General features: G+C 42.1%; 1 protein-coding gene across 1 annotated transcript in view; it reads left to right on the forward strand.

The window, feature by feature from the left end:
- The first annotated feature begins 2,498 nt into the window (after positions 1-2,498).
- The window catches only part of LOC122551431 (Krueppel-like factor 7), an 85,878-nt gene continuing 64,386 nt past the window's right edge, over positions 2,499-23,990 (forward strand). The window contains exon 1 of the mRNA XM_043693329.2: positions 2,499-3,007. Within this exon, the coding sequence (XP_043549264.1) occupies positions 2,906-3,007 (102 nt within the window). The 5' untranslated portion in view covers positions 2,499-2,905. The remainder of the gene's footprint in view (positions 3,008-23,990) is intronic.

The following is a 23,990-nucleotide window of genomic DNA, read 5'->3' on the forward strand; positions in this document are numbered from 1 at the left end:
GAGAAGAAAACAGAAAGCAAGGCAGTAGCAATCAAAGCACGATCTGCCATTTGGAACTACCTGTCCTGACGCGGAAGAACTTTCAAATCCAAGATTGGATTCATAAGCTACCCGAGAGCCCATAAATAGATCAACGGAATGAAGTCTATCATCCTCGACCTTGAAGGATAGCCACGATGATGACAATGATGCCTTTCTGCAAGTTATTACAATCTTCCTCCATATTCATTGCTCTCCCCAGTCTCTCCAATCTCTGCCACCAATTTCATGTCAACTGCAAACTTAGACATTATGTTTCTGATTCCAAAGCACAAGTCATTAAGGTAAAATTATCATCCCAACACTAATCCTTACAATAAATCATTTCCACTAACTGCCATTCTGAATACCTATCTTTTACTTCATTCTCTGTTTTCTGTCTTGATATCGGGCAGCAGTCCATTCTCCCACTTGTCCCCTGACTGAGCATTCTATTATCTTATTCATTATTCTATTATACAGCACCTTGTTGAAGACTTTTCAAAAGTCCAGATAAATTACATCGGCATTACTATTGCCTCTCTGTAACCTCTTCAACAGTTTCCATAAGATTGGTCAAGCAAGATTTTCCATTCTGAAATCCATGCTGACTAATTGTTGCATTTCTTATTTTGATGTGTTCAATAAAAATTCCATTTTCTTCTCCAGTGTTAATCTGATGTGTCTATAAATCGCTGGGCATGTTCTCTTTCCTTCTTAAATATTGGCATTACACTAACTGCCCAGCAGTTCTCTTACTTTACATCTTTTCCTATTGAACTATTAAGTATGTATGATAATGCTTTCTCATCACTAGATCCTTCGAAAATGCATGGATGCAATCTATCTGGGCCAGAGATTTGATCACCTTTGAGTTTTGTGAGCTTATTCAGCTTTTCCTATGTTTTAATTTTAAATGCACTTCTCTCAATGTGGCCTTGCAGATTACAGCACTTCAAGTGTAGATCCAGGTTCCTCCTAAAGGAGGGTTTTCACCTCAAAACCCCAAACTGGGGAGTGAATTCCAGACACCCATGACACCCTGGGAGAAAAATATTTTCCCAGTGTTTCTGCTGATTCTTCTGACCACATCAAAACTTTTTTGATAAGTATCCTCTCTGCTACAGGAGACAGGTCTTCACACCATGAATAAACCAATCCCCAGATTCCATTGTTCTAAGGAAAACAATCCCAATTTATCTAATTTTTCCCACATTCCTGCAATTTTACAAGTCCTGTAACATTCTTGTACTTTGTCTAGAACAATTCTGTCAGCCTTGTAATTTGCTGACTAGAACAGTACATAACATTCAGGCTGTGGATTAACCAGCATTAAATTCTAACAGGACTAGACAGGGTAGATGCAGGCAGGATGTTCCAGAATTTGGGGTCATAGTCTGAGGATTTGAGGTGGACCATTAAGGACAGAGATCAGGAGACATTTCTTCACCCAAAAAGATTGATGAGCCTGTGGAATTCATTATCACTGGAAGTGGTTGCTGCCAAAAATTGAATGTATGCATATGGCAGCTAGATCTAGCAATTCGGGTGAATGGGGTCAAAGGTTATGTGGGAGACGACTATATCAGTCACGATCGTGATTAATGGCGAAGGAGGCTTGAAGGGCCGAATGGCCTCATCCTGCTCCTGTTATCTATGTTGTTATGCTTGATATTGTTCCAACAATACCTTTACATTTACATTCAACACCTCACATAATGAAGGAAAATCTCCCACATGCCCTTCTCTGCTACCTTATCTACTTATCCTGCGACCTTCAGGAACCTGGATTTGGTGGAAATACTTTTGGGGAGGTGCTGATGTGGATTTGCGATGACCAGTCAAGCAGCTATTGTGTTCGCGAACTTGCCTATGTGGGAGGAGAATTCGATGCTGTTTTAATGATCAGTTACTCAACTGGCAGCTCCGAAAGTATTCCAAAGCGTCAGCATTGCAATACAGATGAAGCAACACTGATGAAGCAATACCTCGTGATGCAACTTTAGCTGCACCGCAGGAATTACTGGAGATACAGCAGTACTAACTCAGAGTTGCACTCTCTTTACTGATGCTTCCCTGCAGCAGTAGCGTCTTATTATAGAAAGTGTGTTTATAGGGCAAAGCTTGCTACTACTGCAAGTAACTAGCTACCTTGCTAACCTCTCTCCCCCTCTATGGCTGGCTTATTCTCAATTGCAGCTTTTATATAGGGCTCTAAAAATAGATGGTCTTACCACACCATATAAGGTTGCAGGGTGACCAGGCTGCAACCAATCAGCGAGCGCGTCTCATCCGCCGTCGCACAGTGGGTGGGTGTAAACTCTGCCTCCAGGTCTGCAATTGGTCTTGAGTTACATCACCGCCCTTACACGGAAGCAGGCAGCCACTGTGATTGACAGGAGCTGCTCGCTCCTCCTTCTCCTGTGTTCACGATATGTGTTTTTCTCCTGCTTGTCTCCCCCTTTGCATTGGAGCCCAGTGGTGCGTTCTGCTAAAGAGGCAGGGAGAGAGAGCGAAAAAAATAAAGCAAGGATTGCACTGGAGAAGCATCGCTAATGCGGAAATACATGGACATCACATGTCCCTGAGTCCATTCTTGTCCAAAGAGCTGCTGGCGTCGGAGTCTGCAGAAGGATTCCAAATCAAAGACACTGACTTTGTAATTTATTATTTTTAAAAAAGAACAAGAGAGTTTAGCTTTGCATTTGGCTGAATTGGCAAAGACTGGCTGCCTTTTGGGGTGCAAATTGCACAGGAATCCGATCTGTTTTTTTATTGCCATCAATAATCATCCCTTCCCTTCTTTCCTTTCTCCCCTCCCCTTCCTCTCTCCCACCCCCTGTCCTTTCTATCCCCCTGCCTCCCTCCCCATCCTATCATCACCACCATGGATGTTTTGGCGAATTACAGTATTTTCCAGGAATTACAACTTGTCCACGACACAGGTTATTTTTCTTCACAGCCTTCTTTGGAGGAGAACTGGCAGCAGGTGAATGTTTTTATTTAAATACAGTATTATTGCACAGGCTGTGGGGGAAGACCATCTGGTGCGGTCCAGGGTTTCTTATAAAGGTGCTATGTGTGGGGAGCAAGGGGAGATCATATTAAACTCCACATTAGTCAGAATCATTGTAACTGTTAGAATGCTGAACCTTTATTGCTGGCTCCACCACAGAGAGAGAGAGAGAGGCTTGGAACAACTTTTAAAACAAAATTGAAAAATATTGAGACGTTTAATGAATCTAGTCAAATGTTGGCGATTGGAGCCTGTCAGTGCAATTTGTGGTGTACTAAAAATCATAACACGTTAGCGACACAGACAACATTGGATTCAGTTTGATTTACTAAAATAAAATGGTGTGATAGATTTTGATGCCATTGAGAGAAAATTATAAACAACAACCAGAAATGCCGCTCAGTTCCGGTGTGACTTTTAAGTTCAAATCTATTAGCTCCACTTCCCCATCCCATACTTCACCTTTACCAGTAACCCAGTTCGGATTTCCTTCCTTTTAAACAAATTGTGATCTGAATCCTTGACCAAAAGCCGTGTCTGTTATTGTTTCAAGAACAGCATCATAATATCATCCAAGTTTTCTTTTCCCTGGGGTTGTGGTATGACTTCTTTTTCTTGGTAATTGAGCAGACTTTGCATTTGTCATTTCACACGACAGGGGGAAGAAATCAGTGGTAGCCCTGCCTGAACATCCCAGTGCTCAATGAAAAGTAACAACTATCTGATTAAGTGGGGGATTTGTAGCGTTTACGGCTTCGCATGCTAATGACCGGGACAACACAATACAGCCGTGATTAATGAAATGCCGAGTTAACTAGTGCTTAATGTAATAGGATTCTAATAACGCATGCCGTAGGCTTAATTATCAGATAGTCATTATTCAAGACACTGTTGCCTTCTACATAGACAAAATGATTTTCATGCCCTCCCCGGCTTTGCTCAAGGTGTTCTTAAAATTTCAACCTATGTTGGCTATAACCTGTAGCAATTTCAATGGCTGTGTTACATTGCATCTCTGCTGTGTTGTAACTAGTTACTGGTATTTCCTTTTGCAACCTTTTAACCAGTGACTTCAGATGCCCCACTCGCTGACTCTGTACAGCCACTTTAAATCTCATCAGGATTTCACAGTTGATGAATATTGTGATGGTTGAGGAGGGAAGAACAGCCATTTGTTTTCTCCTCAAGTAACCTTTTGGGATGTGCATTTTGTTAGTCAATTCTCAATAGTCAAATTGGTTGAATTCTGCCATTATGGCTTTGATGAAGGGGTTGCTCATTCGCCAGAACGGTATTGAGGCTACAGCAGGTTAAATTAGGAGGACAGATTTGCACAGACCAGGCTTGTCCTCTAATGGAGGTCTTTAACATGATAAGGTTTTGATAATTGGAAACTCCCTTGTATAGAAGTCTCGGGCAATGAGCTATAATCTTCGATGTACAGGCTCCTTCACAAATAGGTTTGTAGAAATTGTGTGTTCCGTCACTACATGGGCTGTCGATGCTGGATTGATTAAACTTTTGAGGTAACCATATCAAATAAAAATGGAGAACAGATGAGTAAGTGAAGTTAAGGTACCCAGCAGCTTGTAGAAGAAGCTTTGCTGGGCAGAGTGGCCTTTTATGTTTGTGCTGTTTCCCAATGCCATCCTCAGTATGATGAGTTGCCAGTATCATTTTGAAAAGACAGTCGAAAAATTATCTTTCTCACCCCCTCCCATTTCTTTCAATCCATTTCCTTTTTTCGTTCCTCTGTCTACTTTATCTATCCATCCATCCATCCTTTAACCTCCACCTATCTGACCCGGAGTTAGCATTAAGGGTGTTGAGTTTTCGTTTGTGAGCATCCTCAACCCTAACTAGCCCTTTTTTGGCCACTCACTAAGTTCACTTTACCAATGACGATGAAGTAAGCATTCCAGATTATCTTGGTTATTCCCAGCTCCCCAATGGATATCCAATCCACATGTAAAGATCATTGTGTTCACTCTCTTGCCCAGAAATCTATTCAATGTTTCAGATTTCTCTTTCCAAAAACAAAAGCCAACTGTGCACTGCATTTGTGATGACAAAGTATTTGCTTTGCCTGAATTATTGGTTTGTATTTTCCCAACCTTGTACTATATCCATGGCTTGCTTTTAGAAATAAAGACTTGTTTTACATTGTATCTTGTCATAAGTTCAGGACACTCAAAAGTGCTCCTAGCCCAAGGACCTTTCGAAGTGCAGTTATTGTTATAAAGTACGAATCATGGAGACTGTCTTTCACACAGCAAGCCCCACAAGCATTAATATGATAATGACCAGATAACATGTTTTGAGTAATGTTAATTAGGATATAAATGCAGGCCGAGAGACTGGTGCTTTGGAGTCTTTCAAGGCAGGTGGGGGCCTTTGTTTAATATCCTATCAGAAAGATGGCATCCTGGTCAGTGCAGAAATCCATCAGAATTGCATTGGGATGTTAGTCTAGATTTTAGACTGAAATCCTCTTTGAAGGGTTTTCCAAATTTAAATGAGGCTCGAGGGGAATGAGGAATTCTGTGCTTCTAGTTTCTTTAGAAATGAATGGAATCCTGGATGTGAGGGGACATCTACCAAAATTGCTATTAAAAGGGTCCGATTCATTGAAAACAACTGAAGCCTATCAAGATCGCGGGATGAGATCTTTGTTTGTTCAAAACCACGTGTGGTAACCATTGGCATCAAAGAGGATGACCTGTCTCAGCGGCAATCTCAGTTAGCAGTCATGCTTATAACATACATATCCGCTAGTTGAAGGTCTAAAAACATTCTTTGGCACTTGTTTAAGGTACAACTGCCACTGAGCTGGAACGTTTCCATCTGGCTGAATGCTGTTGGTGTTTTGCTTCAATTGTTGCCTTAACTGGGGAAAGGGAGTAACATAGAAATATAGATGCTTCCAACCTGGTTATCATGGAAAAGATGCAGGTGGAAAGTGAATGAAAGGATGAGTTGTGATCTGAGAATGTGGTGGAAGCCAATAATTCAAATGGTAATTGGATCAGTGATTAGAAAGGAAAGTGTTCGCCAGGCTCTGAGGCCAAATGGCAGCCATCTTCTACCTGCCATGATGTAATTTCTTTTCTATTCTTGATAGACCAACAGTTAGGGTATACCAACTTGTCCCTGAGCTATGCAGATGGAATTGGATGGTACATATTGACACTCTTGTTAGGTTTATTCAGCTCCTCTCGAACATGGCAAGTTTGACTTTGTGTCGAACAGGGAACTGACACCAATCTGATATTTCACTGATCTGCAAAGTGCTGTGTTCAAGCTGCCTATCTTTGTTTTATGACCCCCTCCTTATCCCAAACCAAACTCAGTCCTAATCCCAATCACATGCTTGGAGTTACTTGCAGACAAAAGAAAACATTGAATGGTTCTTGTGCTCTGTGCTCTTGTAGCACCTCTTTTAATCTCAGGACATTGCAAAGTGTTTTAGAGCTGATGGAAAGTTTTTTTTTGTAGTTGAAATGCAGGCAATATGACATTCAGTTCTCTCAGATCCAGATCCCACAGACAGCATCATAATGATGGTTCAATATCACGTTCATTGATGTTGGTTCAGCAATAATTGTTGGCCAGGGTACAGGTTTTTTTGATATATTGTTGAAGAATCATTTCTGAACACCAGACAGAGCAGAGAGAGCCTTTGTTTAATTTCTCATCTTTAAAGACGGTACCAGTGACAAAGCAGCACCCCTTCCTTACTGTGTTGGGGGTTGTAAACTTGAATTCCTTGCTCAGATCTCTTGAATTAACACTTGAGCTTGACTCCAGCACCATGTCATGGCAGTGCTTTCCACCAAACCCCAAGTGAAGGGGGTAAATAATTGGTGTGACAGGATTCAATTCTTTACCCAAAACCTCTTCCTTGTTAAAAATCACACACCGCCAAGTTAAGGTCCAACAGGTTTAATTGGAAGCACTAGCTTTTGCAGTGCTGTTCCTTCATCAGGTGGTTGTGGAGTATAAGAAGTCCAACACCAGCATCTTCAAATCATCTCTTCCTTTGTGTGATTGGTTATGATGCCGATGCTCACTCTGTTAAAAGCACCATCTAAATATAGATGTTTTGATGCTTTAGTCTCTGAGGATGCAGAACTAAAACGAAAGGCAGTGCAACAAGGTCTTGAGTCACTCTGATTTCAGTAGAGTTGAATAGTAGCTGGATTAAATTTTTATATTGTATTCACATCAACTATGTATATAAAACACAAATACTTTTGTATTTGGTGCTTGCACACTTGTATTTGTCTAATTTGGATCTTGCTTCACTATTACAATAGAGTATGGACATGTCACTGTTTAACGCTGAGGTACAGTACTGGTGGGTATGGATCAGTCACTGTTTAACACAGGATCAAACATTGGTTTGCTGTGGTCTGCCACTGTAACTCAGGGGCACAGTACAGTGGGTGCAAGTATGACATTCTGTAATGTGGGTACAATATCAATAGTTACAGGACTGTCACTAAAGGTCTATCACAGTAAAACATGATGTGGAGATGCTGATATTGGACTGGGGTGGACAAAGTTTAAAAATCACACAATACCAGGTTATAGTCCAACAGGTTTATTTGGAAGCACTAGCTTTCGGAGCACTGCTCCTTCATCAGGTAGCTTTGGAAGAGAATCATAAGACACAATTTAAATCAAAAGATTAGTGTCATGCAACCGAAATGATATATTGAACAAACCTAGATTGCTGTTAAGTCTTTCATCATCCATTCTAAAAGATGAAAGACTTAACAGCAATCTAGGTTTGTTCGATATATCATTTCAGTAGCATGACACTAATCTTTTGATTTAAATTCTGTGTCTTATGTTTCTCTTCCAAAGCTACCTGATGAAGGAGCAGTGCTCCGAAAGCTAGTGCTTCCAAATAAACCTGTTGGACTATAACCCGCTGTTGTGATTTATTAACAACATTAGCAGTACATACTGTGGGTACTGGGTGTCACTGTATAACACTAGGTTATGGCATTGGTTGCTGGTGTGATACTGTGTAACAGTGGGTACTAGTGTTAATATATAACACTGTATAAATTGGGTACTCTATGTCACTTTATAACAGGTATAATGGTGGAGACAGGTCTGTCACTGTAAAACAGATACAGAACTAGCGGGTACAAGAGTGTCACTGTATAACCACGATTCAGTGTCACTATAACACTGGAGTATGGTATTGGTGGGCACTGGGGTACAGTTTTGCTGGACACTGCTTTGTCATTGTACAACGCAGGTACAGTATCAGGCAATGGTGTGTTTAGTGTATAGCATGGATACGGTATCAGAAGGATACTGGTGTGCCACTGTATAACATGAATATGCTACTGGTATCACTATATAACAGATGTGGTATCAGGTTCTGGTGCATTACTGTATAACAATGGAGTATGGTTCAGTGGGTACTGATACATTATAGTCTAACAATAGGATACAGCATAAGCTACAAGTATTATTGTATGACACTGGACCAGGGTATCAGTGGGTACTGTCATTGTGCAACACTGGGGTACAGTCAGAATATTGAAATTGTGTTCGGACCAAAGGTAGACCATTCAGCTCCTCTGAACTGCTCCTCCATTCAATATTAGCAGATTATAGCTAGTCTGTATCATTGCACCACTTATCTTCCTTGGTTTTGTAACTGAAATTTATCACTCTCCATTTTTGACTATTTTTATTAACTCAGAAGCTCATCTGCTTCGTGGGAGAAGGATTTCAGATTTCTGTTATATTGTTGTGTGAAGAAACACTAGCTGCAATTACCTCTGAATAACCTTGGTCTAATTTTAAGCTTTTCTCCAGCTCCTTGTTCTTCACTCTTCGCTCCCCTATTACAGGAAGGATTTCAGTTTTTCTCTCTCTTCACCCATTATCCTTTCTTTTTAAACTCCTCAACTGCATCACTCCTTAATTTTCAATACTGGAAGGAATGTATGCCTAGTCTATGTAACCTGACCTCATAATTAAACTTTCTAGCACCGACATGATTCTGATATGCCACACACCTTCCAAGGTTAATATGTTCCTCTGAAGAACAGTGCTCAGAACTGAGTGCTGGGCTCAAGATAGGCTATGACCAGAGCCTCTGCACAGTTACACTTCAACCACTTTTACATTGTAGTCCCCTTGAGATAAAGGTAATGTTCATTAGCAGGTGACCTGTTGTTTATCCACATTGTAGCCCATCTGCCACAGTTTTGCCCACTCAATGTATTTGAGTCTCTTTGCAACTTTCTGCTGCCATCTACTTAAGGACTGAGAGACCTAACACGCTGCAGACTGCAAACGTAGATATAAAAGTGCCTATTCCCTCATCCTCATCATTAATAAATATAGTGAAAATCTGAGAGCCCAGTACAGATATTTGGGGACATCACTGATCACATCCTGTCTGAGTGCACATACATGGTCCTCACCCTCTGACTCCAATCTCCTCAGCAATTCCCTACACATGTCAACAGGTTGTCTGGAATATTGTTTTTCTTATGCAGGATGTTGCCTTGGCTTCCTTTCTGGAAACCCATATAAATGAAATTCACAAGCATTTCCTTGCTGACCAGCTTTTTGGCTTCCGAAAACAAAATTGATCAAGTAGGTTCATTCAACTTGACATGCTCTTTACAAAACCATACTGACTATCTCATTGGTTCTAATTTGTACAAGCCCTTAGTCACTGTGTGCTTAAATATTAGATTTTGGTAACTTCCCAAGAACTGATAAGTAGACAAATAGGCCTATAATCTTCCAGTTTATCGCCAATATCCTTCTTAAATAATGGGAAGACGTTGGCAGTTTTCCAATTGTCAGGGACCATTCCTGAAAAGAGTGTGTTTTGGGAGATCATGATGAATGCATTAATAATTTTCTCACCCACGTCTCCTAGGGATTAAAATTGGTAAGGGTCCTGGGGATTTGTATGTCTTTTTTTCCATTATGATGGTTTTGTTTTATTTTTATTGAATCTAGTTAATTCCTTGAGTGATTTGTTTTCCGCAGTGCCTCTGATACTTTGTCCTTGTCCTCTTTTGTGAAGATCAATACGAGCAGATATTTGTAAGTCTGCAAGTTCCTAATTTGCAACTACAGTATTGCTCATGTTTTTCATTAAGCAGTCTATATTAGTATTAACCAGTCTCTTATAATATTAAGGAGAAAGTGAGGACTGCAGATGCTGGAGATTAGAGCTGAAAATGTGTTGCTGGAAAAGCGCAGCAGGTCAGGCAGCATCCATGGAGCAGGAGAATCGACGTTTCGGGCATGAGCCCTTCTTCAGGAATGAGGAAAGTGTGCCAAGCAGGCTAGGATAAAAGGTAGGGAGGAGGGACTTGGGGGAGGGTCTTTGGAAATGTGATAGGTGGAAGGAGGTTAAGGTGAGGGTGATAAGGCAGGAGTGGGGGTGGGAGCGGAGAAGTCGGGAAGAAGATTGCAGGTTAGGAAGGTGGTGCTGAGTTCGAGGGTTGGGATTGAGACAAGGTGGGGGGAGGGAAATGAGGAAACTCATCTTTCGCCTAGGAACCCTCCAACCACAAGGGATGAACTCAGGTTTCTCCAGTTTCCTAATTTCTCCTCCCCCCACTTTGTCTCAGTCCCAACCCTCGAACTCAGCACCGCCTTCCGAACCTGCAATCTTCTTCCTGACCTCTCCACCCCCACCCCTGCTCCGGCCAATCACCCTCACCTTATCACCCTCTCCTTAACCTCCTTCCACCTATCGCATTTCCAATGCCTCTCCCTCAAGTCCCTCCTCGTTACCTTTTATCTTAGCCTGCTGGACACACTTTCCTCATTCCTGAAGAAGGGCTCATGCCCGAAACGTCGATTCTCCTGCTCCTTGGATGCTGCCTGACCTGTGCTTTTCCAGCAACACATTTTCAGCTCTTATAATATTAGCCCGTGTAGTGCTTACCTTCAATATACTGATGTTTGTCTCATTCCTTTTTTGCAACATTTACCATTTCTTCTGTATCACTTTGCTGCTCTTAATATCTTTGGCAGATGCTGCGGGTCACCACTGTTTTCAGCATTAGTTTAATATTTCCCTTCTCTTATCAACCTCTTTTGTTTAGTTACATTTTAAAGAAAGTGTACATGTCCTATGTTCTACCAAATATTTTCAACAGTCCAACTGTGCATAGTTTTATCATTTGGGGTTCTGCTGTGTGAAATGTGGTCACATTTTTTTAATTATTGAGATGTGGGCATTGCTGGCTGTGCCAGAATTTACTGCCCATCTCTAACAGCCCAGAGGGCAGTCAAGATTCAACCACATGTAAACGTCGACTAAGTAAGGATGACAGATTTCCTTCAAGGACATGTAGTAAATTGTCGTCATAGGCTGGTTTTTATTCCAGATTTTTTAATTAATTTCAAATTTCACCAGGTGCTGGGGTGGGACTCCTACTCGTATTCCCAAGCCATTAGCCTGGTTTTCTGGATTACTAGTCCAGTGGCATCGTCACAATACCAATATCTCCCCATTAATTCCTACCCCATCCTCCCAAAGTCAGATTTACTTAAACTTAAAGCCTTGAATACTCTTTCAATCTCTCTCAAACTTACTATCAAACTCCATCATTTTATAGTCACTGTTAGCAAGATGTTCCCATTCTATTAGATTATTGACTAATTCAAACTCATTTCCAATCATTACATCGATTCTCTTGTTGACTCAAGAACATAATCTTCCAGGAACATTTCACTTTCATTTTCTTACAGCTCTGTCATTGTATTACACTGGGTCTTTTGTGGCTGGGACAGGTTTGACACTATATAACATGGACATAGGGACAGTGTCAATGATTACGTTAGTAGATACAGGTCTGCTGCTATATAACACAGGTACACTATTGAATACACTCTATAACACCAGGAGTCAGAGGTGGTGCATATCAGTCTTACACGATATAACAGTAGGTGCAGTGTGATGGAGACAGACCTGTCATGTAAAGCACTGCAGTACAGCACTAGTAGGTGCAGGTCTGTCACTGTATAACTATGGATATGCTACAGTAACTCCGTTGGCTGGACAACTGGTTTGTGATGCAGAGTAATGCTAACAACATGGATTCAAATCCCACACTGGCTGAGGTGACCATAAAGGACTGTCGTTCTCCATCTGTCCTCTCACCTCCAGTGTGGCGACCCTCAGGTTAAACCTCACCAGTTGTTTCATTCTCTCTAATAAGAGAGCAGCTCTATAATCCTTCAGGACCATGGTGACTTTGCATTTTACTGATAGATATGGGTCTGTTACTGTACTGTATATGACTGGGGTGCATACTAGTGGGTGTATGTCTATCAGTGTATAATGGGTACAATACTGGGTAGATATTTGTCATTATAAACAGGATATGGTACTGTGGTACAGTTCTGTCACTGTATAGAACATGAGTTAGGCAAGTTTGGAAAATTAATTTCCATGACCTTGTTAATTATAGAATAATAGAATCCCTACATTGTGGATGCAGGCCATTTGGCCCATTGAGTCCACACTGACTCTCCAAAGAGCATTCCACCAGTCCCACCAATGACCCTGTCCCTGTAACCCTGCATTTTCCTAGGCTAATCCATCTAACCTGCACATTTTTGGACGAGGTCATGCCTGAACACACTCTTAACTCCATCTATCCACTTTGATATGGTATTTCTTAATACTGTTACTTCACAAAAATCTATCCATCTCCCTTGTGGAATTTTCACCTGCCTTCCCCTCCTCCAAGCTAGGAGTGTATTCCAGATTTTCACTATTCTTTGTATGAAGATGTGCTTGGCCCTCATGCCCGAGTCATAAGTTTGCAGATTCAGGGCACAGAATGCACAAATTTAGGTTAACACTCCAGTGCAGCACAAAAGGAACTCTGCACTGTCCAGTGGCCTCCTAAAGGTGCTGAACTATCTTGCTTGGGTGGATGTAAAAGTCCTGCTCTTTTCAAAGGTTTAGGATGGAGATTCCTAAACTTCAAACAAAATCACCTGAACTGGTTGCACACTACTGTCTGAGGGAGTTGTCTGTGCAAATTAGTTGTTGCCTTTCCCAGCATTTCAGACAATGACTTAGAGTCATAGAGATGTACAGCATGAAAACTGACCCTTCGGTCCAACCCATCCATGCCGACCAGATATCCCAACCCAATCTCATCCCACCTGCCAGCACCCGGCCCATATCCCTCCAAACCCTTCCTATTCATATACCCATCCAAATGCCTCTTAAATGTTGCAATTGTACCAGCCTCCACCACATCCTCTGGCAGCCCATTCCATACACATACCACCATCTGTGTGAAAAAGTTGCCCCTTAGGTCTCTTTTATATCTTTCCCCTCTCGCCCTAAACCTATGCCCTCTAGTTCTGGACTCCCCAATCCCAGGGAAAAGACTTTGTCTATTTGTCTATTTATCCCATCTATGCCCCTCATAATTTTGTAAACCTCTATAAGGTCACCCCTCAGCCTCCGACACTCCAGGGAAAACAGCCCCAGCCTGTTCAGCCTCTCCCTGTAGCTCAGATCCTCCAACCCTGGCAACATCCTTGTAAATCTTTTCTGAACACTTTCAATTTTCACAACATCTTTCCTGTAGGAAGGAGACCAGAATTGCACGCAATATTCCAACAGTGGCCTAACCAATATCTTGTACAGCCACAACATGACCTCCCAACTCCTGTACTCAATACTCTGACCAATAAAGGAAAGCATACCAAACGCCGTCTTCACTATCCTATCCACCTGCGACTCCACTTTCACAACCTGCACTCCAAGGTCTCTTTGTTCAGCAATACACCCTAGGACCTTACCATTAAGTGTATAAGTCCTGCTAAGATTTGCTTTCCCAAAATGCAGCACCTATCATTTATCTGAATTAAACTCCATCTGCCACTTCTCAGCCCATCTGGCCCATCCTGTTGTAATCTGAGGTAACCCTCTTCACTGTCCACTACACCTCCAATTTTGGTGTCATTTGCAAACTTAGTAACTGTACCTCTTATGCTCGCATCCAAATCATTTATGTAAATGACAAAAAGTAGAGGGCCCAGCACTGATGCTTGTGGCACTCCACTGGTCACAGGCCTCCAGTCTGAAAAACAACCCTCCACCACCACTCTCTGTCTTCTACTTTGAGCCAGTTCTGTATCCAAATGGCTAGTTCTCCCTGTATTCCATAAGATCTAATCAGTCTCCCATGGGGAACCTTGTCGAATGCCTTACTAAAGTCCATATAGATCACATCTACTGCTCTGCCCTCATCAATCTTCTTTGTTACTTCTTCAAAAAACTCAATCAAGTTTGTGAGACATGATTTCCCATGCACAAAGCCATGTTGACTATCCCGAATCAGTCCTTGCCTCTCCAAATACATGTACATCCTGTCCCTCAGGATTCCCTCCAACAACTTGCCCACCAGCGAGGTCAGGCTCACCGGTCTATAGTTCCCTGGCTTGTCTTTACTGCCCTTCTTAAACAGTGACACTATGTTTGTCAACCTCCAGTCTTCCGGCACCTCACCTGTGACTATTGATGATACAAATATCACAGCAAGAGGCCCAGCAATCACTTCTCTAGCTTCCCACTGAGTTCTCGGGTACACCTGTTCATGTCCTGGTGATTTATCCACTTTTAACCGTTTCAAGATATCCAGCACTTCCTCCTCTGTAATCTGGACATTTTGCAAGATTTCACCATCTATTTCCCTACAGTCTACGTCATCCATATCCTTTTCCACAGTAAATACTGATGCAAAATATTCATTTAGTATCTCCCCCATTTTCTGTGGCTCCACACAAAGGCCGCCTTGCTGATCTTTGAGGGGCCCTATTCTCTCCCTAGTTACCCTTTTGTCCTTAATATATTTGTAAAAACCCTTTGGATTCTCCTTAACTGTATTTGCCAATGCTATCTCATCTCCCCGTTTTGCCCTCCTGATTTCCCTCTTAAGTATACTCCTACTTTCTTTATACTCTCCTAAGGATTCACTCGATCTATCCTGTGTATACCTGACATATGCTTCCTGCTTTTCTTAACCAAACCCTCAATTTCTTTAGTCATCCAGCATTCCCTATACCTACCAGCCTTCCCTTTCACCCTGACAGGAATATACTTTCTCTGGATTCTTGTTATCGCATTTCTGAAGGCTTCCCATTTTCCAGCCGTCCCCTTACCTGCGAACATCTGCCTCCAATCATCTTTCGAAAGTTTTTACCTAATACCATCAAAATTGGCCTTTCTCCAATTTAGAACTTCAACTTTTAGATCTGGCCTATCCTTTTCCATCACTATTTTAAAACAAAGAGAATTATGGTCACTGGCCCCAAAGTGCTCCCCCACTGACACCTCAGTCACCTGCCCTGCCTTATTTCCCAAGAGTAGGTCAAGTTTTGCACCTTCTCTAGTAGGTACATCCACATACTGAATCAGAAAATTGTCTTGTACACACTTAACAAATTCCTCTCCATCTAAACTTTTAACACTATGGCAGTCCCAGTCAATGTTTGGAAAGTTAAAATCCCCTACCATAACTATCCTAATATTCTTGCAGATAGCTGAGATCTCCTTACAAGTTTGTTTTTCAATTTCCCTCTGACTATTGGGGGGTCTATAATACAATCCTAATAAGGTGATCATCCTTTTCTTATTTCTCAGTTCCACTCAAATAACTTCCCTGGATGTATTTCTGGGAATATCCTCCCTCAGCACAGCTGTAATGCTATCCCTTATCAAAAATGCCACTCCCCCACCTCTCTTGCCTCCCTTTCTATCCTTCCTGTAGCATTTGTATCCTGGAACATTAAGCTGCCAGTCGTGCCCATGCCTGAGCCATGTTGCTGTAATTGCTATGATATCCCAGTCCCATGTTCCTAACCATGCCCTGCGTTCATCTGCCTTCATTTTAGGCCCCTTGCATTGAAATAACTGCAGTTTAATTTATTAGTCCAACTTTGTCCCTGACTATTTGACTCACTTCTGTTCTCAGCTGTACCTGTCTCAGATCGATCTCTTTCCTCACTATCTCCCTGAATCCCACCACCTGCCCCCGCCCCCCCCCCCCCCCCCCCCCACCCCTCCCCAGCTTACTAGTTTAAATCCTCCCAAGCAGTTCTAGCAAATCTCCCTGCCAGTATATTAGTCCCTTTCCAATTTAGGTGCAATCCGTCCTTCTTGTACAGGTCACTTCTACCCCAAAAGAGATTCCAATGATCCAAAAATGTGAATCCTTCTCCCATACACCAGCTCCTCAGCCATGGATTCATCTGCACTATCCTCCTATTCCTGCCCTCACTAGCTTGTAGCACTGGGAGTAATCCAGATATTACTACCCTTGAGGATCTCCTTTTTAAATTTCTGCCTAACTCTCTGTAATCTCCCTTCAGAGTCTCAACCTTTTCCCTTCCAATGTCGTTGGTTCCAATGTGGACAATGACCTCCTGCTGGCCCCTCTCCCCCGTGAGAACATTCTGCACCCTCTCTGAGACATCCTTGATCCTGACACCAGGGAAACAACACACCATTCTGCTTTTTCTCTGCTGGCCACAGAAACCTCTGTCTGTACCTCGGACTACAGAATCCCCTAACACAATTGATCTCTTGGAACCCGACGTACCCCTCGTTGCATTAGAGCCAGTCTCAATACCAGAAACTTGGCTGTTCGTGCTACTTTCCCCTGAGAATCCATCACCCCCTACATTTTCCAAAACAGCATACTTGTTTGAAATGGGTATATCCACAAAAAACTCCTGCACTAGCTGCCTACCTCTCTTACCCTCCCTGGAGTTACCCCATCTATGTGACTGTATCTGAGACATCCCCCCCCTTCCTATAACTGCCATCCATCACATACTGTTGCTGTTGCAAATTCCTCATCGCTTCTATCTGTCTCTCCAACCGATCCACTTGACCTGATAAGATTCGCATCCAATCGCATTTATGGCAGATATAATCCGCAGTAACCCTTAAACTCTCTTTAAACTCCCACATCTAACAAGAAGTACATATCACTGCAAAGGCCATTTTTGCTCCTTCACAATCTACAGACCCAGAAAATAACATCGTCTTATTCCTCTACAAACACTGCCCCAAGTTAAATTAACAGCTATGGCTCATATTTGACTTCTATTCAAATGTAGTCACTCGGTGGCATCCTGAGGTTATGATCGGTGCTGTGTAAATGCAAGGTTGTTTCTTTTTGATTGTGAATCCATACAAGCCATTAATCATGTCTTAATTAATAGACAAGTATCAAAACAGCTTCCGTCATCAGACAGTCAGCGGTTTATACCCTAGTGCTGACTTCTGTTTGCCAACCAGCTGAGGTGTTTTTGTAGTGAACATGATTGTCATAACAGAGTCACGCGTGTGTTTGTGAGAGACACGTAGAATATAGCACATCACTGTATGGTTGGGTGGACAGCTTTGAGAATATGCTTCAGAAAAGATTGGGCATGTGGTATTTAAAAGGAATAGGAGTCTTGGAAGTCTCAAAGGACAAGGCTCTATCTCTTAGAGAGGAGGGAAGAGATTTGTTCGTTATTGGGTTGCAAAGGATAATGGAATCTGAATTAAAACTTTAAAATCTCTTAATTGTCATTACGATCTGCTTTCAGTAAAGGAGCTGTCCAACCGCCATATTTTAAGCTCTCTCAATTTAACAGTCTTTACTGCCCTTGTGCTGCTTGATCAAGAAATGATATTTGTTTTGAAGTTTGATCCACCTGCTTGAAATTCCAATGAGATTTCTGCTTTCTGAAGGGGAACTTGCGTTTGCCATTTTAAGGACCATTTAGTTTGAATAAGGTTTTGTGTGCATCCTTTACTAACCTTAGGCCACAGAATTCAGACTGCAGTAAAAACCATGCACGGATGCCTGCAGGATTCGAACCAGCATTTGTCTGCTTTAACACAATGTATCGTCAGCAGGGTTATGAGCTGTCTGATTGTGAATAGGCACATCAGTTTACTTTGCCCTCTGGGAAATGCTGTGATACCGAGAGACTGGTTTCTGGGGGTCTAATCTTTTCTGTTCGTCTTCTACAGGTTTGTTATTAACAAAACACCAGTCAAACCTGACCTCACTTCCCATCACTCCTGATAACGCAGCCTCCCATGTATCTTCACCCAACACCTATTATTTTGAATTTTGTTGGATATAGTAACCAAAGTTTTGGGAAGAGCATAGCCTGACTTAAGACAGTAGACAAGCAAGAGGCTGGAAGAACACAGCAAGCCAGCCAAGAGCACTTGTCAGGAAGCTCCTTCCACCCTTGGAGCAATGGCAAGTAACTGTGTCAGCAGTGATTCTTTTTTACCTCCAAGTGGGGAGATTGTGGGTTTAAGACCCACTTTTGAGCACAGCATCCAGCTGCCATTCCTATTGCAGGACTGATCAGGGAGCAAGACCCCACTGACTTGTTATGTGGCTACCAAACTGGCTGGATGTGAAAGCTCCCAAGACTTTCTCTCATCCCCCTTCTATTTTCTAGTACAAACTCATTAACCCTCTGATCTGCTTAGACTCTTCTGTATTAGTCCTGAGCATGTTCTGTTCGTTGAATGGTTCCATGTACCATAAACTTTGCAGCCATCTTGCCCTTTACACTGGCATTTGGGTTAAACACAACAACTCGATGCATTGCTAGATATTTCATTCCACTTCTAACTGTACTCCTGATCTAATTGCCTTCGTTCTTCATCTCCAGCAACTTGACAACAAATTAACAAAAGTGTACAAACTAAGGAAACAATCCATGGTTTTTAAATGCTTCTATGAATTTTTTTTGTTTTCCTCCTGGATTTTGCTGGCAATGGGAATCCAGGAATTATTTTTAAACTCCCTGAAAGCTGGATAACTATTCAAGAGACATAGCAATCGTAATGGGCCACTGTTTCTTGGAGGCATTGCACCAAAAGCAGTGATTGTCAATGGTGAAATTGTGTGAATAAGCAGCGGTCACAACTGGGGGTGTAGGGATTTGGGGGAAGATGGAACTTTCCCTTTGTAATTGTCCTGGCCAGAGGCTCAACTATTAAGGACTTGGAGTTGGGCATAAAGGCAGCATTTGGAAATGAAACACGTGTTTCAGAACAATATTGGCAGATTGGTGAAATGGGCTAACCTTAGTCAAAGAAGTCTGACACGATACAATTTGATGGGAATAATGGAGGTGAGGCAAAATGAGCTGAATTGTGTAAGTTTAAATTGTAATTGTGTACAGGAAGAGAGAAACCTGAGACACTGATGTATATACTGTTCTTTGAAGGTGAGTGGGCAAGTTGAGAATGCTGTTTTATTTTGATGTAAAGAAAATGAATTTCTTGACTTAATGATTAGATTACAGATGTAAGGAAGTTATGCCAAACGGTTAGGCATATCACTCATTAAACTTCATCAAGAGTATTTCGTTCATTAATGGGCACCGCAGAGGAGATGGTGCCATGGTGGTAATGTCATTGGTCAGGGTATCCCCTGAAGTTACAGGTTCAAATCTTTTCAGGGGAGCTGGCAAAATTTAAAATCAACTAATAAATCTGAAATTGAAAGTTAGCTGCAGTGACAGTGATCTTAAAACTGCCATGGCTTGTTGTGAATCAGATGTGTTTTTACAATGTCCTTTCCAAGGAAGAAAATTCCAAGGGTGCAGAAACCTGGAATGGTGCCAGTGCATGCCAGTCTTCATTTGGAGATGCCAGTGTTGGACTGGGGTGTACAAAGTTAAAAATCACACAACGCCAGGTTATAGTCCAACAGGTTTAATTGGAAGCACTAGCTTTCATCAACCACCTGATGAAGGAGCAGTGCTCTGAAAGCTAGTGCTTCCAATTAAACCTGTTGCACTATAACCTGGTGTTGTGATTTTTAACTTTCTGCCAGTCTTCAGTTATGTGGAGAAACTGGTATTGCTCTCCTTAGAACACAGAAGGCTAAAATAATATGTGTGGGCTGTTCAAAAGCATGCTGGTTTTGATTGAGTAGATGTGAAATAAAACCATTGCCGGTAACGAAAGGGTCAGTAACTGGAAGGTGTTGCTTTAAGGTGACTGGCAAAATGAGCAGACAGTTTGAGGATACTTTTCTATATTTAAAATGCAGTGAGCTAATATCTCTGGAATGTGCTACTTTCAAGGGCGTTTGGAGCAGATTCAACAGTAACATTCAAAAGGGAACCAAATAAATGTTTAAAGGGAAAACATTTACAGTGTCATGCAGGAAGGAGGATTCTCATTCTTGACAAGGACCAGCACATTTCCAATGGGTCAAATGGCTGCTTGCTCACTTATAGGAACCTATGCAGTCGAGTGCACAGAGCTACTTGATTGAGGGGTGTGGGGCAGGGAACTGAAGAGATTTTCAGTCTCTCTTTCGATTGGGCTGGACAATATAAATTGGCAAAGACACAAAAATATTCTGAATTTGCAGCTGTAAATATTTAGTTCTAAGCAGTGGAGGGAGAGCTCTGGTGCGCTCGAGCTCAGTAAAACCGCTCCAGGAGTGTGGATCTGCAAGTTGTTTGTGTTTGCCTTGGCATTAATATTTTGTGTTGATGCTGTATTTCCTTAAAGGGGATAGCCACCTTCCTTTCTGGTGCTTTGCAGGTAGAATCAGGTTTTGTCATTGAAGCAGTGATGAAGGGGTCAGGTGTGTCACTGTGACTCCTTTTTTATCCCTCTCTCTTCCTCACTGTTCGTTTCTTTGGAAATATGACTCATCATTACATCACTGCATGAAGCTCCTCAGACAGACAATGGATGAAGCTCCTCTGTTAGAGGAGTGAAAAATAATGTGTAGATGCAGCTGTGAGCTCCCTCTTGGGAGACTGGTCAAACTTCAGTGTAAAATTAGTGATTTGCTATAGTGTTTAGGCCCTGGCAGCATGTCCTCCCAGTATCAACACCTGATGCCTTGCATCCACAAAATCTCAAGGGCTGTTGATGAAGCATGCACACCTTGAGAGATGAAGCAGAGACAGCCAAATTCTAATGTCACAGCCTCTTTCCTTTGTCAGTACATCAGGGCTTCAGCAGACCCATATCCCTTGATGATGTTAGCGAGGGTGTGCTGCATTGTCATAGGTTCCATCTCTGAGCTGTTAAACCAAGGGCATCTCAAGTGATAGTCAAAGAACCTGTGGCAGTATTCTGAATATGAAGGTAGGGGGAAGCGAATTTCTCCTTGGTGCCAGTCAGTAATGGTATCCCAGTGCTACACCGTGTCAGTCCAGTCCCCAGTAGTATTGTACCCCATACACACTGACAGACCAGTCCCAGCAATACTATATCCTAGCATTAAGTAGTGTCAGTACTGTATCCCAGTGTTACATAGTAACAGACCTGTCCCAGTAGTACTGTCCCAGCGTTTACGGAGTCTATCCCTGAAGGATAGACCAGGTGTAAGTAAGATGGGTATAGATATAGAAGAACAATAGAAACTTATTGTTGTGAAACACAACTGAAAACTATTGAGAATTTTAAAATGGAGACATTGATTCCACATCTGCCAATGTAGTTCTGAGAGACGGTATATCTTTGCGCCTTAGCATTTCTTTGTGCCTTTGCACCTTAGCTCAGTGAATCTCTGGTGTGTGTGATGTTTCTTGGAATTTGCACTGGGTATGAAAGGAGGTTTAGTTGTGGAATAAAAGGTATTCGACTCAAAATGGTGGCACCCTTGGCTTAAAGAAGAGTGCAAGAACCAATGATTGCAAGTCCCTGGACTGTCAGTATGCCTGTCTCCCTCGATCTTTCAGAAACCATGAATGTTCAGAGCCATGTTCCCAAAGGAGGATTTAGTTATTTTCCAGTGGATCTGATTTTGTTTTTCTGTTTCAGGTGCATGCAGTATGACACTTTTACTTTTCCTTGATCGCAGCCCTAGCTTTGTAGTTTTACTTGCCTGGCTGTCTCAACATGTAGAATTGAGATCAATATTTTTATGTGACTCTACTGAAAAATTCAGGATATGTCAAAACACTCTCTAGCCCATAAAGTATTTTTCTCCTTTTACCCAAGTAATCATTGTTGTCATGCAGGAACCTCTATAACACGCTCCCACAGTCAGTAATATGATATTGTCCAGATCATCCGTTTTAGAAATGGTCGGTTGGCCAGGATTCCTGGAGAAGGCCTTTGCTTTTCCTCCAATGGTGCCTTGAGACCCATTATGTCCACCTGAGATGACACATAGATCCTTAGTTAAAGCCTAATCCTAAAGTTAGCACCTCCGACTTTCAACCTTCACTTCATTACTGCATTGAAATGCCAGCCTGAATTTTGTACTGCCAATGCCATTCTATTGAAACTCATCAAAGTTGCAAACAACATTCTATGTGACAGTGACAAAGGTAAACTTGCCTTCCTCATCCTTGGTGACCTGACTTGTGACCTTCGACAGGGTTGACCATGTCATCATCCTCTGTGTATCTCCACTCACCGTTCTTATCTGTCTAACCATAGCCAGAGAGCTATCTGCACCAATGGCTATTCGTCCTGCTCACTTACCCTAACTTCTGGTGTTGCCCAAGGACCAATCTTTGCACCCCCCCTCCCCCCGCCTCAATCTGCATGCCGCTGCTTGGCAACAACATCTGAAAGCACAGGATTAGTTTTCATAAGCACACTAACAACACCCAATTTTTACCTTACCACCCCTTCTCTTGACTGCTGTACTGTTGCTAAGTTATCACATGTTTATATGGCAGCTAGTATTGGATGACCAGTGGCATCCTCCAATTAAACATTGGGAAGATGGAAGTCATTATTTTCAATCCCTGCTCCAAACTTCCCTTTCTGGCTGTAGTCAGAGATTAAGTCAAACTGTGTGTAACCCATGTTTTCCTGAAATGAGATTCCAATGTCACATTTGTACCATCACTATTTCCATCTCACTAACATCACCCAACTTCACCATGTCTCGATTCATCTGCTGAAAGCCTCACCCATGGCTTTGTTACCTCCAGACTTGACTACTCTAATGTACTCCTGGCTGGTCTCCCACATTCTTATCCTCTGTAAACTTGAGCTGTTCATGTTTTAACTCATACCAAGTTCTGTTTTCTCATCACTCTTGTACTTGCTGAAGTACGTTGAGCTCCGGGTCAAACAACATCTTGATTCTAAAATTCTTATGCTTATCCAATCTTCTAAAGCTTTGCTTCTCCTGATCTCTCTAATCTCCTCCAACCCTACAGCTCTGTTAACTGCACTCCGACAATTCTGGTCTTATGAACACCTCAAGTGTAATTGCTGTACCATTGGTGGCTCTACCTTCAGTTGCCTAGGCACCAAGCTCTGGTGTTCCCTGCCTCCTTATCTCTCTTATATGGGTCATTGCTGTTTATCTTTATCTATGACTCACTTTCCTTTTAAGACACTTCTTAAAAGCTTCCTGCTTAACCAAGCATTTGGTCTTCTGACTGAGTTTCTCTTTTTTGTTTTGGCTCAATGTCATGCCTTATTTTGTAATGTACATTTTCTATGTGCATCACCACAGCCCTCTTGTTCCAAAAAAAACTATGAATGAAGCACAGAATCTCTGTCCCTGGGCTTTAGTGGTGAGGTTACCCAAAACCTCCACTCTGGTTTGATGCCATTCAGAGTTCAGTGCACAGTTTGGACACCACAACCCAAGAAGAATGCTAGTCTTTGAAGGGGTGGATTTGCAGTACAGTGTTACTGGAAAGCTCCAGACAGTGGATGTGAAGAGTTATAGTGCAATGGCCATTTTCTCTGTTGCTTCTCAACAGTGTGGAATCAAATAGTTCAAAGTGATAGTTCTGCTCATTGTTCCAGACCAAACCCCACCTATTTACCATGATGACATGGTGCTGTTTGTTCAATAATGTCTGGTGTCCTGTGTTCATTATCTGCCCTGGCAAGTACTTGCTATTGCTCATCATCTGAGACTGCCCTAAACCATCTCTGCCAACCTGGGTCCTT

This window comes from Chiloscyllium plagiosum, unplaced genomic scaffold, assembly GCF_037043375.1.
Source record: "Chiloscyllium plagiosum isolate Xiang-an unplaced genomic scaffold, Cpla_swu_hap1 HiC_scaffold_7, whole genome shotgun sequence".
Taxonomy (NCBI): Eukaryota; Metazoa; Chordata; class Chondrichthyes; order Orectolobiformes; family Hemiscylliidae; genus Chiloscyllium; species Chiloscyllium plagiosum.